Source organism: Panicum virgatum, chromosome 7K, assembly GCF_016808335.1.
Source record: "Panicum virgatum strain AP13 chromosome 7K, P.virgatum_v5, whole genome shotgun sequence".
In the NCBI taxonomy this organism is placed as follows: Eukaryota; Viridiplantae; Streptophyta; class Magnoliopsida; order Poales; family Poaceae; genus Panicum; species Panicum virgatum.
Window position 1 is genome coordinate 44,769,206 of NC_053142.1, and position 14,474 is coordinate 44,783,679.

The 14,474-nt window shown below is 46.5% G+C and overlaps 2 protein-coding genes across 2 annotated transcripts; one reads left to right on the forward strand and one right to left on the reverse strand.

Annotated features, from left to right (window-relative positions):
* The first annotated feature begins 3,199 nt into the window (after positions 1-3,199).
* Positions 3,200-6,562, forward strand: LOC120641564 (expansin-A10). The gene is made up of 3 exons (XM_039917739.1): positions 3,200-3,483; positions 3,773-4,088; positions 5,972-6,562. Exons 1-3 carry the CDS (start codon positions 3,336-3,338, stop codon positions 6,279-6,281), a joined length of 774 nt encoding a protein of 257 aa, XP_039773673.1. The 5' UTR covers positions 3,200-3,335; the 3' UTR covers positions 6,282-6,562.
* A 744-nt stretch (positions 6,563-7,306) lies between these two features.
* On the reverse strand, positions 7,307-7,929 carry LOC120641565 (histone H4). The gene has a single exon (XM_039917741.1). It carries the CDS (start codon positions 7,823-7,825, stop codon positions 7,514-7,516), a length of 312 nt encoding a protein of 103 aa, XP_039773675.1. The 5' UTR covers positions 7,826-7,929; the 3' UTR covers positions 7,307-7,513.
* Positions 7,930-14,474: the final 6,545 nt, after the last annotated feature.

Genomic DNA, 14,474 nt, shown 5'->3' on the forward strand with positions numbered 1-14,474 from the left:
AAGCTAGGAGATTCTTAAAAATTACGATCATGATGTTTAATTCATTTTTCTACGGGCATAAACATTGATAAAAAAATTCCAAACAAGCTTCAGGAAAATATTTGCACACCATAGCACCACACTGGAAAAAGTAGAAAAGTTGTAGCCTCACAATGTACTGAATCTTATTATTTGGCCAACAAACGGAGCCTTCACGTTCGATCTCAATGCCTAAAAATTCTCACATTAATCGAAGAAAATAAGAGAAATTGGAATTACCCACCACTGCCATTACGATAAAAATGGCCCAAAATACCACTGTGTTTGACTAAATATAGCCCACCATGCCATTACAAAAAATAATTAATTCAATATGTAACATAGTAACGAGACTTCAAGCAACTAGCGTTGGATAAGCTAGGAGATTTTTAAAAATTACTATCATAATTTTTAATTCATTATTTCTACAGGCATAAACATTGACAAAAAAAATTCCGAACAACCTTCAGAAAAATATTTGCACATCACAGCACCACGCTGGAAAAAGTAGAAAAGTTGTAGCCTCATAGTTTAATGAAAAATACTATCATTTTAGTTTAATAATTGTAATATTATTTTTAGCATACAATTATTTTAGTTGAAAAATATTTTAGTTTCAAGAAGCAGTAGCACCTGCAGGTGAGTACCAGGAAGACGCCAAAAAGTTGCCGCAAATCATTAACTTAGAATCCAAATTAAATAAACAAAAACATTACGCTACAACATTAACTGTAATACATAAATCTAAAAAAATGCTAAAAAAAATTCTTATGTCAAAAATAATACTACCTCCAAATGAATAATAATCTGTTTGCCATTGACGCGATCCTCAAAACACAACTTTGAGTACTATTAAAAAATTTACACTTTAGTGAAACTAAATATTTTTTAATCAACGTATACAACACCAAAATTAGAACTATCTCAAAATGGTATCCAATTCAAACCTAAAAGGAGTATGATAATAAAATCAAATTATTGATCCTCAAAATAGATTTAATAAATCTTGATTTTCGTCAACCAAAAAAATTGCTTTATGAAAGCTGATAAAAAATATAATCTTAAATATATTTACACCTAGCCGCACAAACAATAAATATAAATAATTAAATAATTTAAAATATAATATTAGAGATGGTAATATCTAGCTGCGCAAATGCATGAGTGGCCTTCCTAGTTTTTTATTTTAAAAAACATCAAGACGTGCATGAAAAAATCGACAAATTCATGCAAAATTCGATTCGTTTTTTCTGCAAAAAAGAAAATCGATTCGTTTCGCTGCTGCCAACGCGCGGCGGCAGCACAAGCCAGCCACCAGTACGCATCGCCGGCAAGGCACGGGCGCGCCGCGGGAGGCGCGCGCCTCTGATCCGTGGACTCCACCTCCTGCATTTGCTATTTTGCTGGCTGGCGCTCTCTCTCTCTCTCTCTCCCCAGTTCGGCTTGCGCAACATGCCCCGTGCCTCCTCCAAGCCAAGTGCGCGCGCATCGCAGGCAAGATCACGCCACGGCTTTGCTTTGCTTGGCAGTGCGCGCGCATCGCATGCATGATCACGCCACGGCTTTGCTTTGCTTGGCTTCGACGATCCATCATTCCATCCCTTTTCCACGCACCTTCGCGTTCCGCCGCCACAGATTATATTGGATCCATCACGACACGCCGACGGCCGCCGTGGCCACCGGCGGCCGACGAGAGCCGGCCGAGACCAACACATGGCCATCAACGCCCCCGAGCAGTCGCCGTGGCTATATCATGATCTATCCACATGCATTGCACCGCGAGCACGAGCAGGCGCGTTGACCGATCTCCAGAGAAATGCAGGCGCATCTTATCGCGACACACTGACACACTGCCGCCTCGCCTACAGAACCGGATCTTGCTGCTGCTGCTGCGAGTTGACCGTAGCTAGGCTGGCAAGGTGACTTGGGCCATGTTTAGTTCCCTCGCATTAAATCATGGATTAAGTAGGCTCATTAGATTCGTCTCGCGATTTACAACCCATTTATACAAAAAGTTTTGTAAATAGACTTCATTTAGTACTTTAAATTAGCAAGATTCATTCGCAAAATTTTGTGTTTTTGCGTTTTTATATTTACGGGGTGGAATTAAACTGCCTTCGATCCATCCATCGACACCAGAAATCCAGAATGGCTCGGGTCGGGGCCGGGCGGCCGGCGGCTCCATCCATGGAATTCAGCGCCAGGGAGGCCACCAATGGCAGGGCACCCAGGTGTGCCTGGGCATGGATTGCGCGCGTCGCGGAGAATCCCCAGGGTCGCAAGGGGACAGAAGGGCCGGCCACACCACCTCACATGCGCGTACGGGTGCCGTGGCTCCCTGTGTGGTCTGTGTGGCTCCGTCCGTCCCCGCCGTTACCGGTAGCCCAGAGCCCCAGAAGCAACCTGAACGAAGGCAGGTCCACGGATTCAAAATGTTCTAGTTCATCCTCACATAGAGGAGAGAGCTGCAGAGCTTCCTTCCTTCCCCGGAGAGCACCTGGTTGATACAAACCTCCTCTGGTTCCTAGCAGTACCGGTAGCAGAGGCAAGCAATCAGGGAAAATGTCAAGTGCGGTACTGCTATGACAATGAGAAGATAATTCTGTACGCTTTGCGAGTGGATAAGTCTGCATTTAGAGGGAAACATGGCTCGAAAATTGTCAATCTCTAGCTCTAATTGTTGCCTGGAGGATATTAGCTCCAACTCTTGGTAATTTGTCATAAAATGAGTAGAGAGTTTATACTGTGTTGGCTATAAACTACATCAACCAAATTACGTTTTTCTACATTTCTGCTGGTGTTTTTTTTTAGATTACACTTCTGCTAGTGTTGCGAAATGCTTAGAATTACCGGTGCAGAACTGCAGATCACCACACCATCTGAATTAGCAGTGTCATTTCAGTACGAGCTAGACCATCGAATTCTGAAAACATGGTAGTTACATTTCTACGGAGAATTGAAGTCTCACCCCCACCAAAAGCAAAGTACAGGCTTAAGATTTGTTATAAACACCACCACTAACATTATCCCCATCCAGCCTTTTGATTCCTTTCTACGTCAACTCCTTTCCCTATTCTCCGCAGAAAACAAACATGCAAACTGCAAAGGCTAAGCACACGAAAAATCTCTAAAATAACCTTGCAAAGCATCTATAAAAGCAGGAAGGCCCCAGAACCCGCAAAAGCACAAAGCGGAAGGCATCACACTTTCACAGTTCCTCCACAGTCACACTCTCCCACAGTCCCACCAGTCCACCACTCGTCCACTCCCCTGCTTCACCGAAGCGTGCCGGCACCGGCAGCAAGCAGTCGGGAGCTATGGCTCCGCCGCTACTGCTCGTCCTCCTCCTCCTCCCGGCCCTAGCCGCCGGCCACCAGCACCCGTCCTCCTTCGGCTCCTCCGCCCTCTCCGAGTGGCGCTCCGCCAAGGCCTCCTACTACGCCGCCGACCCCGAGGACGCCATCGGTACGCACCAGAGCTCGTCTCGCCTGCTTCATTCATTGTTCATCCGCATCCACGGTTCAGTTCTGCCGAGCCGTCCTTTCACTTCTTTAATTCGTAGCGTCCATGCTGCGAGCACACATAAAGATTTCTCTTTTGGGGTGCCGCTGGCACGAAATTTCCCCCAAACCGCACGTTCGGTTACTGGAATTGTACGTCCGTACAGTTCATGGATTGCAAGCCGTTTTCTGGTTCTCCCCGTAGGACGTAGTGGTGTATTCTGATTTTTTTGGCTTCGCGATGCGGCGTGCAGGTGGAGCGTGCGGGTTCGGGGATCTGGGCAAGCACGGGTACGGGATGGCGACGGTGGGGCTGAGCACGGCGCTGTTCGAGCGCGGCGCGGCGTGCGGCGGCTGCTACGAGGTCAAGTGCGTCGAGGATCTCAAATATTGTCTCCCCGGCACCTCCATCGTCGTCACGGCCACCAACTTCTGCGCCCCCAACTACGGCCTCCCCGCCGACGCCGGCGGCCACTGCAACCCGCCCAACCACCACTTCCTCCTCCCCATCCAGGCGTTCGAGAAGATTGCCCTCTGGAAGGCCGGCGTCATGCCCATCCAATACCGCCGGTATGTGCCATTCTTGGCTGCTGCTAGATCTGAGGTTAATTTTTTCCCAATCTACTTTGTGTGAAACTGTGAAAGCGCTTGCTGACCTAGAGTTGTGTTGGTTAGCGCAATGTGGAACCCAAGAAAAGCTGAATTGCTAGTGTCCGTTGGTGAGGAAAGCGAAGCGGGTGTGTGTGTAGGGGGTGGACCGTCTTCCACTATTCACTGCGTTCGGCTGGTGGCTCCAGCTCCAGCGCTACAGTATTTTCTTCTCACATCATTCCAGCTCCAGCCTCCAGCCACCAGCCAGGTAATAGTATTTTTCTCTCACACAACTCCAGCTCCAACCTCCAGCTCCAGCCTGCCGAACGCAGATTGTCGACTTGTGTGAGGGTTCGACCACATAGTTTCACCAGTTGTTACCGATCCTTTAGGCTATAAACAAAAGTACATTGTAGTGACACGATATTACAGTTCCATTTTTATTGCTCTGACAAGAAACTACAAGCCCAACTACTGCCCAAGTTGGTAGGCAAGAAGGTGATGAGATCGAATCGCAAACCCAGTAAGTGGAAGAATTATTTTGAAAAATACAGAGGTTTCTAATAAATCCTGAACTGAATGGAAAACAAAAACACTGTTATTCCCGAAATACATATAATTGATTGCCCTGCTTATTAGTGCAAAATGGTTCCGGGTTGTATTGAAACAAATTTTACTAACATCCCATACTAAATAATTAGTTTACTTTTTGATTGATTTCTCTACTTCGTATTAATCCTAAATTCTGCTTCATAGTGAGTTTTATTTTGTCCCTTGTATCTTGACTAGTCTAAGGTTATTAGAAGTAGAGCTATAACAGTGCAGACCAAGTTCAAAAGCATAGAAAATTGCTCATATCTGAGCTAGTCTCGAGTTTTGCCAATTCTGGCCACAACTGCAGACTTCTGGGTACTTTGGACAGCATTTTGTGAGAATATATATATATATATATATATATATATATATTCCATTGCTTGCCCTTGCCTGCATACGTCTATAAGGAGTAGCAGGGCCATTATGAGAGCCAGCAGAAATGTGTCAGCATTATCTGCATCATTACATAGGCATTTAACAACAAACAGTTTCTTTGCTTCCTGGGGCACATGAGATGTCCCTGTGACTGTCAAATTGGCCTCGAAGTATACTGTTATGCAACTAGTGGTTGCACACTTGCACTTAACCTTACTTTCTATGTCTGTGTTAACCCTTTCTGCTGATCGGTAGTCCTTTTTGTCCTTCAAAAGGACATTATTATTTACATGAACCAAAACTGTATTAACAGAACTTTGGATGGTGACTTGATAGATTGTCATTATCTTAGCTTATATACTATCCTTCATCCGTAGTGTTCCAGATCCAAACAGATTAGATTATAATTTCTTGGCATGGAGATTTATAAATAAGTCTATGAAAACTACTCTGGCATCTCCAGTGGCATTCAAAATGTTGTATATGTGTGCAATCATCATCATTATGTGCATCTAAGTTGACATTCTGGTGAGTAAGCTACATGTTCAAGAATTGAGCTGAGATTATGCTATTAATATTCTTTCCTGATCAATCTGTGTTCTGAAGAACAATGCGCTGTTAGTTGAAGCAATTCATACTACTGTGGACGTTTTAACTATTTTGGACTTCCACTTCTTACTCTAGTTCATCAAATATAAGCAGTGTAGCCTATAAGAACAGATATACACCTAGATTGAACTATTATCTCACCCTGTGTTAAATGTTATGTATAAAGCTAACTAAAGCTACACAAGTCAGCTAAATGACTAAATGAAGCTAGAATCAATGTAAAATTGTGTTAAAAAGAAGAGCTGACTGAGTTCAAATTAACATGTGTCCTTGCTTACTTGCAGTGTTAAGTGCCTCCGTGAAGGTGGTGTCAGGTTCTCTGTCAATGGTCGACACTTCTTCTTCACAGTGCTAATCAGCAACGTTGGTGGTGCGGGTGATGTGAGATCGGTGAAGATCAAAGGAACAGAGTCAGGATGGCTCTCGATGGGCCGCAACTGGGGTCAGGTGTGGCACATCAACTGTGACATGAGGGGCCAGCCCCTGTCCTTCGAGCTCAGCTCAAGCGATGGCAAGACGCTGACCAGTTTCAATGTCGTGCCCAAGGATTGGGAATATGGAAAAACATACACCGGGAAACAGTTTCTGCTGTAGATGGAGTACCACACGATCAGCTTACAGTTTCTAATTTTTGTTCTGATCCTACGAGTTGGACTGTGGTGTATATTCCTCTGTGGAACAAGTAATATCATTAGGAGAAAGTTACTAGTGCAGGGCCTCAAATAGTAGTTCTTGCTCATAAATGCATTTTCGTGTCCCCTGATAGAAGGCTTGATGTATCGATCAAAATAGAAGGCCGTATTTTGGGCGTCTCCATTGTATTACAACATTTTACCTGGCAAGCAATGATAATAGTATCTCTGCATTTCTGTAGTTGCAACATGTCACATGATCAGCAACTTGTTTTTTTAACTCTTTATTACCAGGCAGCATATCAGATTATCCGGTTCATCTTTGATGCTAAATTCCTTTAGTATAGTGTTGCAGAGTGTAGAATCCATGAAACATGGTCTCAACTGTCAAGTCCAGGCACTCAATTTTTCAGATTACAACTTTGTGACTTTCTAAAGTGAATCAAAAGAATATGCAATTGTGTGGAGACAAGTATAACACTTTGTATTAATCTCAAGATATACTATTCAATTCTAATGTCTGAAACAACAAAGGCAAGACTAGACAAATGGCCCAAACTGAAGCTCCCAGCCTCAAACAGGCAGATATCTGAAACAAGCCCCCATACCCATTGCTCCATTCTCACTTGTGCGAACACATTTCTTCAGTCTGCAGGTTTATGATACTATTGAGTCTAGAGCACTATGGAGTATCACACAAATGCATCCATTATCAGTTAAGTGCAGAGAACATAATGTTTCCAAACAGTAGTCTGAAGGACTGAAACAAGCAAATGTCTGACAGAAATTCTGAACATGAAACAAGCATGCATCAGTACAGGAAACCACCTTTTCAGTTTGAAGCAGATTGATTTGTTTTTATGCCTTCTTGAAAGAAATGCCAACAGCCAAGGCAATTTGTAGTAGAACATAGAACCTTGAGCTGTGCTATATCAATCTCAGACAAAGAATGGCAAACCAGAACGCAGACCGAAATTTAGGCGCAACTGAGGCTAGAACCAAGGATTTTGCATTGATTACAGCAACTAGATATTACAGCAGACGGAGTAGAAATTCGAACACCTACTCGAAGAGCAGAGTACAACCACCACGACACAGCATCGATAGTTCGATACAGAGAGCACTGACTACACTAGACCAGAACACACAGCCCACCGCATGTAGTTCGCCTTCGCCACCAGAAGGGGAACCGACCTAGCCGCCGAAGCCGTAGAGGGTGCGGCCCTGGCGCTTGAGCGCGTAGACGACGTCCATGGCGGTGACGGTCTTGCGGCGGGCGTGCTCGGTGTAGGTGACGGCGTCGCGGATGACGTTCTCGAGGAAGATCTTGAGCACGCCGCGGGTCTCCTCGTAGATGAGCCCGGAGATGCGCTTGACGCCGCCCCTCCTGGCCAGCCTCCGGATGGCCGGCTTGGTGATGCCCTGGATGTTGTCGCGGAGCACCTTGCGGTGGCGCTTGGCGCCGCCCTTGCCCAGCCCCTTGCCGCCCTTGCCGCGCCCCGACATCGCCGAACCGGAAGCTTCTCTCGCCGCGACCGCTCGGAGGAGATGGAATTTGGAGGAGGAAGCGTTGGAAGAGGATTGGTGTGCGGGGTTGGTGGATTTGGGGGTGGAGGGGGTTATTTATCGGGGTGGATTGGGGAGGGAACGCGAAATTTTGGGGGGAGTTCGGAGCGGGAGGCGGTTTTGGGTGGATCCGTGGGTGGGTGGGGCTGGAGCGTTGGATTGGGGTTGGAGGGGAGGGATGGGGTGGGAGGGTGGTGGCGCGGATCGGTGACGTGGCGGAGAGAGGTGGAGAACGTGGGTGGTGTGGGAGGGGACGTTACGGCTGGACATGGGGACCGGCGCTGCCCGCTTGGTGAACTTCAGCTGTGCTTAGGCTAGTGGAGTTGAAGAATTGTCTCATGGGCCGAGATTGCACTTCGTTCTCATGGTTGTCTGAGATCGAAGCATTTGAGGAGCCCGTGGGCCGAGATTGCACTTGTTCGGCAGCTGGCGGCCCGCTATCAGAAGAACGCCCTTTTTTTTAGCACATATCAGAAGAACGCCCTGATCATGCTGCGTCGTGACAGAAAGTGTCACATTCTATTTCAGAGAACGACAGAAAGTGACGCAGAACAACATGTTGCACGGGCGCGGTTGTTATATCATCCCACCATCGCCTGAATAAGTAGCTCTACACGTGGTGGGCCACATTTCAGCCCACAGAGAGAGAAAATATATGTATACACATGCAAACAAGAAAAAGCGCTGATATCATCCACATGCAAACTTATTTGAAACAAAAAAAATCCATAAATATAAGAGAAAATATGCAAATTAAATTTCAATTGCAGCACCATATTTTTGGTGTCAAGATCTTCAAAATAAGATCACACTTGAATATATTTGGAGAATTTTAATTTTTAATCATTTTTTTTTTGATAAAGCTCGAACATATGGACTACTGCGAACAAATGCATATCTATTTGCGAATAAAATATTAAACCTGATGAACAAATAATAATACAATGCTGAACATCGCGAATAAACAATTTGGTGCATGCATGTTGTCAGCTAAAATAGGAGAGAGGTTATGCGCATGCAAATTCAAAACTAAAAAGTTATAACTATTAAACTCTACATCCAAATTAAATTTGGATGGCACCATTATTTTTCTTGTCATAAATTTGAATTGTACCATTATCTTTCTTTGACAAGATCTTCAGAACTAAATAATTAACTTATGATGCTGTGAACAAATAGTTACTTTTACAAACAAAAATAATTAAATATAATGAACAAATAATGATGTACAATGAATAAAACATTATACATTGCGAACATTTGATTATAGAAGAGATATGAAAAATGAATATCATGAACAAATAGTCAATATCACGAAACAATTTAATCCACAAAGCGAACAAATGTGTCAACATCATGGAACAGTTTAATCTACAAAACGAACAATTTATTCTTATTGGTGGAAGAAGTCTATATAATAATTTAAGGAAGAAAATTAAATACAAAAGGACGAAAAACAAGAAAGAAGAAAGAATATGTTAAAAAGAGAAAAAAAATAACATATGGAAAAATGAAAGAAAAAATATGGAAGGAAAAAATGAAAAAGAAAACATGGAGAATGAAAAAAAAGAACAAGTGAGGCAATTATGAATTTATTTAGATACAGAAAACGAAGAAAGAATGTGTCGAGTACCATAACTATGGGGCACCCTACCCCTGGCTAAAACACGCACAAAACATAATTCGGCACTCGGTCTGGATCCTTCCCGAACTCCGATGCCCGAAGCCTCTTTAAGGTACGGAAAGCCCAAGACGTGCTTGGCCCACGGCCCAGCACCACAATTCGGCCCCTCTAAGGCCTCCCTGACCGAAGAAGAAATCTCCATCTCGCTCGAGGGTCGCCCGTCGGCGCCCCTCGGTGCGAGGATGATCTCCGCCTCGCTCGAGGGTCGCCCGTCGGGACCCCTCGATGCGAGGACAGACTCTGCCTCGCTCGAGGCTCCCTCGGCTGAGCCCTCCACGGGGCCTCGGTGCGGGGGAAATCTCCACCTTGTTCGAGACTACCCTCGGCAGACTGAAGCTACGGCTCAACCACCCCGTCGGGCGGGACGCATTTACTCGCCAACCACTCCGCGGCGGGGGGCGGGTGGCGGATGGTGTCAGGCGGCGTCAGCTGGCGTTGGCCATCATGCCACTCCGGGTCGTAGGGAGTATAGGAGCCCATCGCCGGAGCCTCCGGGCACCTGTGTGTTTAGCCGGGAAATCCGTGCCGCTCCCTTCCCCCCACGCTTTCTGCAACCCACCTGTAACACCCTAATCTAAATTTCAGTATTTAATAATAAATTTAAATGGTTTATTTAATTTTCTAAGGATTTAATTTGTTTAGTCTTGCATTTAATCTAATTTTTGTTCCTCAAGAAATTAAAATTTGTCTAAGTTTAAATTGTGTTGTTGCATTCATGCTGGAGCATTGTCTTACTTGTTTGAGTGCTAGGGTTGAATTCGAATTCAAGTTTGAATTCAAATAGTTTGAGTGTGGTTTGAGTTTGTTTGAAAAAGAAGAGGGAAAACAAGAAATAGAGAAAGGAGAAACCCAAACCCAACCCAGCAAGGCTCAGCCCAAACTGCCCTGGAAACCCAACCCAAACCCCACGCGGGCCCAGTTTTCCCCCTCAGCCCAGCCCGCCTCAGCCCAGCCCGCCTCCACTTCCCTCCCTCCCGCTCTGGCCCAAGCCGCACGGGCCTGCTCCCACTGCAGCCCAGCGTCCCGCACAGACCGCGCGCGCTTTCCCTCCCGCTGACACCGGGCCCCGCTTGCCAGCACGTCAACGCCCGAGCGGACGCGCTCGCGCCAGCGCCCTCCAACCGACCCAGCGGCCCCACACGCCAGTGACATCCCGGCCCACGTGTCGGCGCCGTTCAGTCCCCGCGCGCGCTCTTTCTTTCCCTGACCAGGCGGGCCCATGCGTCACCCGTTCCCCCCCCCCCCCCGTGAACCGTTTCCTCTGCCGCTGACAGCCTGGACCCACCAATCAGGTCCGTCTTCCCCGCCGCGACGCCCGCGCTGAACGGCTCCGCCGTGATCTTCGCGGCCCGATCCGCCTGGCACGCTCACCCAAGTTGACCGCAGCCGCCCTATAATTACCGCCGTGGCTCCCCTGAACCCTAAGCCGCCGCGCTACGCCCCATCAAACCCTCGCGCCGCCTCCACGAATTGCTCCGCCCGGAGCAGAGCCCGCACCGCCGCGGCCACGCCACACCGCCACGCCGGAGCCCCGGACGAGCAGCGCGCCAGCTCCGCCTCGACGCCCAGATCTTCCCCGAGCCGCTTCCCTTTTGCTCCGACCGCTGCAGCACCCGTTCCCGCGCATCCGACGCGCACGCCGCCGCTTGAGTTCGCCGCCGACGTCCCTCCGCAGCAACCCCGGCTAGCCTGAGCCCTTGGTAAGCATCGCTCACCCTTCCTGTCGATGTTGCACTGGATTGGACGGGCCGTAGCACCCTGGGACCTTTAGAACCTCGCACGCCGGCGGTCGCCGCCGCACAGCCCCGCCCCCTTTGCTGCGCACGCCATCCCGAACTCCGGTTCCCCATTTTGAGTGCACAGGTGGATCACGCGCTCCGCGTAGATCCTCCCTAGCCCAAATACCAGCCATTTTGACCATCGGAGCGTCGAGTTCGATGAAGTCCGGCGAGAAAACGAGGAGCGCCACCGCGAGAAGCTTCGCCGGCGACTTGCGCCGCCGCTCCGTCACCACCCAGCCCTGAGCCGTCCGATCAAGAATGGACGCTCAAGATTAGATCCAAATCCCATCGAACCAGAGCCATGAGATCCCGATCTAACGGCCCGTAAGCGTAGATACCGGTTCGCCTGCAAGTTTTGCATAAGAGCCCCCCAGCTTTCTGACAATCAACCCGCGATCCAGCCCTTTTCAAAATTAATTACAGCTTAGGCCTGTTTTTAACACATAGCACCCTGAGTTCCTTTAAATTAGTACCCGCCGTCCAGCCCTGGTTCTTTTGTGAGTTAGACCCTGAAGCTTTAGTTTAATTACGTTTTAGCCCTCGGTTTTTGCAGAAAACCCCCTGGAACTTCAGTTTTCTTACAAATAAACCCCTAGAACTTGTTTTTAGCCTAGATTATGCGTTTTAGCTCCGTTTTTAGCGTTCTTTATATCCACGGAAACGTTGTAACGCGTAGAATAGTTTTAGACTAGTTTAGTGTGCTGTTTTTATGTATTGTTGTACTGTTTCTTAGTTTTTGTTAGAGTTTGCTTGTATGCTTATTTTGTGCATTGTTTTGGCCATGTGTTCGTGAGTAGACGTTGATCCATCTGAGGAGCCCCAGTACCAGTACCCGGAGCAGCCGTCTTCGGAGCACTTTGAGCAGCAGCAGGAGCAGTACGAGGAAGGCAAGTATAACATGAACAACCTATCACCTTTAAATACAATGTCATACTGCATTTTAATACTGTATGCCTATAAGGACATTCCTAGCCACTTTATATCCTTTATATATACCTTTGGGTTGCATTTTGGTTAGTTGTGCTAGGTTGCTGCGCTATAACACACTCTGGTCCTTTTCAATTAAATTGATTAATGTTTTACTTGAACTTAATTCTGAGAGTGGCACTCTGTGTGGCTTGAGTGGCTCACTTCTCGTTAAAAGATGTTTTTTTAGAAACATGGTTTAGGGGGCCAGCACGGTGCTTACTGCCTGGTTGGCCACTCTCCATAAGGACCGGTTCATAGAGCGACAACCTGGGACAACAGCGCTACCACAAGGCTAGAATGGGATAGACTTGGCGTAATAACTAGATCTTTTTGGTTTGGAGTAACTTACCTGCGGGGCAAGAGTAGTAAGCTTCAATGGTCCCTGCTCCTCCGGCTTGGTCTGTGCTACGTGCTTGTACCCCTGGAGGTGGGCCCCATCGTCGCCGACCTAACTCTCGCGGTTACGCCTTACCAACGAGATTCTTTTTAAAGGCCTCGTAGTGAGTCGCTGGCCATCTCACCTAAGGAAGTGTGATGAACAACTGGCGTAGCTCACGACTTGTGGGTAAAGATGTGCAACCTCTGCAGAGTGTAAAACTGGTATACTAGCCGTGCTCACGGTTATGAGCGGCCCAGATCCTCCTTTTGATTAGTGAAGTTATCTCCTTCCGACGAGGGAGGTGCTTCTCGGGGTTTACCTTGGTGGCTTGGTTTCAGTTTGGTTCTCAGTAGTTTCTTAATTAATTCTGATTAATTACTATGCAACTGGGTTAATGGTAATTCATCAACTCGTAGTAAAAAGCTTTAATAAAACTTTGCCAACACTTAAAAGCTAATGCAGTTGAGTCAGCCAGCCTAGAGCCTCATAGTTTGTGTTATACTTGTTGAGTACAAGTTGTGTACTCACTCTTGCCTCTTCTCTACTTTTTCCTCTTGGTTACGCTACTGCTGCTCAGTTCCTGCCGACACGAGGGAGTTCGTCCAGCGCTACCAGGACTACGAGGACTTCTAGGTGCTTCGTCTCCCAGTCGACGTCCCTGTGGCGCCCTGCTTCAGCTTCAGAGAGCTTTATCGTATTTTGTACTTCGCTTCCGCTGTATCAGACATTTTTGTCATTATTGTAATAAATAACATTCGTATTCGCTTTATTATGTCTTTTTACGTGATATGTGCTATGATATACTGTTCATTCTGTTGTATATACGTGTGACTTGATCCTGGCACGTATATGATTGCTCGGTTTATGTTCTTTTATAAACCGGGTGTTACAGAGTGGTATCAGAGCCGTATCGACTGTAGGACGAAGCCTAGATAGAACTGGTCGAGTTTTAGGACTTCTTCTCTCCAATCCTTGGTTGCTGAAACTATTTTACTATTATACCCCTTGACTTCTATGACTTTTTACCCGTCTTGCCTTGATTTCTCTCTCTGAAAAATAGTTTTCGTAGATTTTGGCCTGAATCAATCATCTGACCACCATGAGTATAAACTAGGTGACCCTTTTATGATAATACGATAGCACGTTCTGCGACGCGTTGTGTTAGTCGAGTCTTTTGCTAAACTCGGCTAAGTCATGAAAATTGTCTGCTTGTTATTATGCTACATGTTTGATTTGGGTTTTTGGTTGATTGCATAGTTTAGTAGTTAAATTTGTTTAATGAAAATCAGTATTAAGTAAAGTTAATTAAATAATAAAATGAGTTAGATCGTTGGGGGAAAAACCCTCCACTCTATCCTCTCTACCTTATCCTGCCTTGGGTTTCTTCTGTCTTACCTGTTGAGAAGAAGGATAGTGCGAAGAGGATGTGATATCCAGGGATCACCGACAAGGACGTCACCGACGAGGACGTCGGTTTCTGTAAGGGGGTAGGGGATGTGACACCCCGGCCTACAACTAGTACAAGAGAAGTTGAAACAGAAGAATTATGCTTTAGTTCCTTTTTCCCGGATTTATGTGACATTTATCTGGAGTTAGCCGCAGTGATGTCTGCGCAATGTTGTCTAAATGAGATAGAACCTTAAATAGTGGAGTTTTTCTCTTTTCCTTGACCTTACAAGTCTGTGTTTTCCTCTTTACCCAGCTCAGATGTCGGCAGAACAAAAAGACCTTGGAGACAGTGCAATGGGTGATGGTGAGAAAACTTGCCAGTGTTGC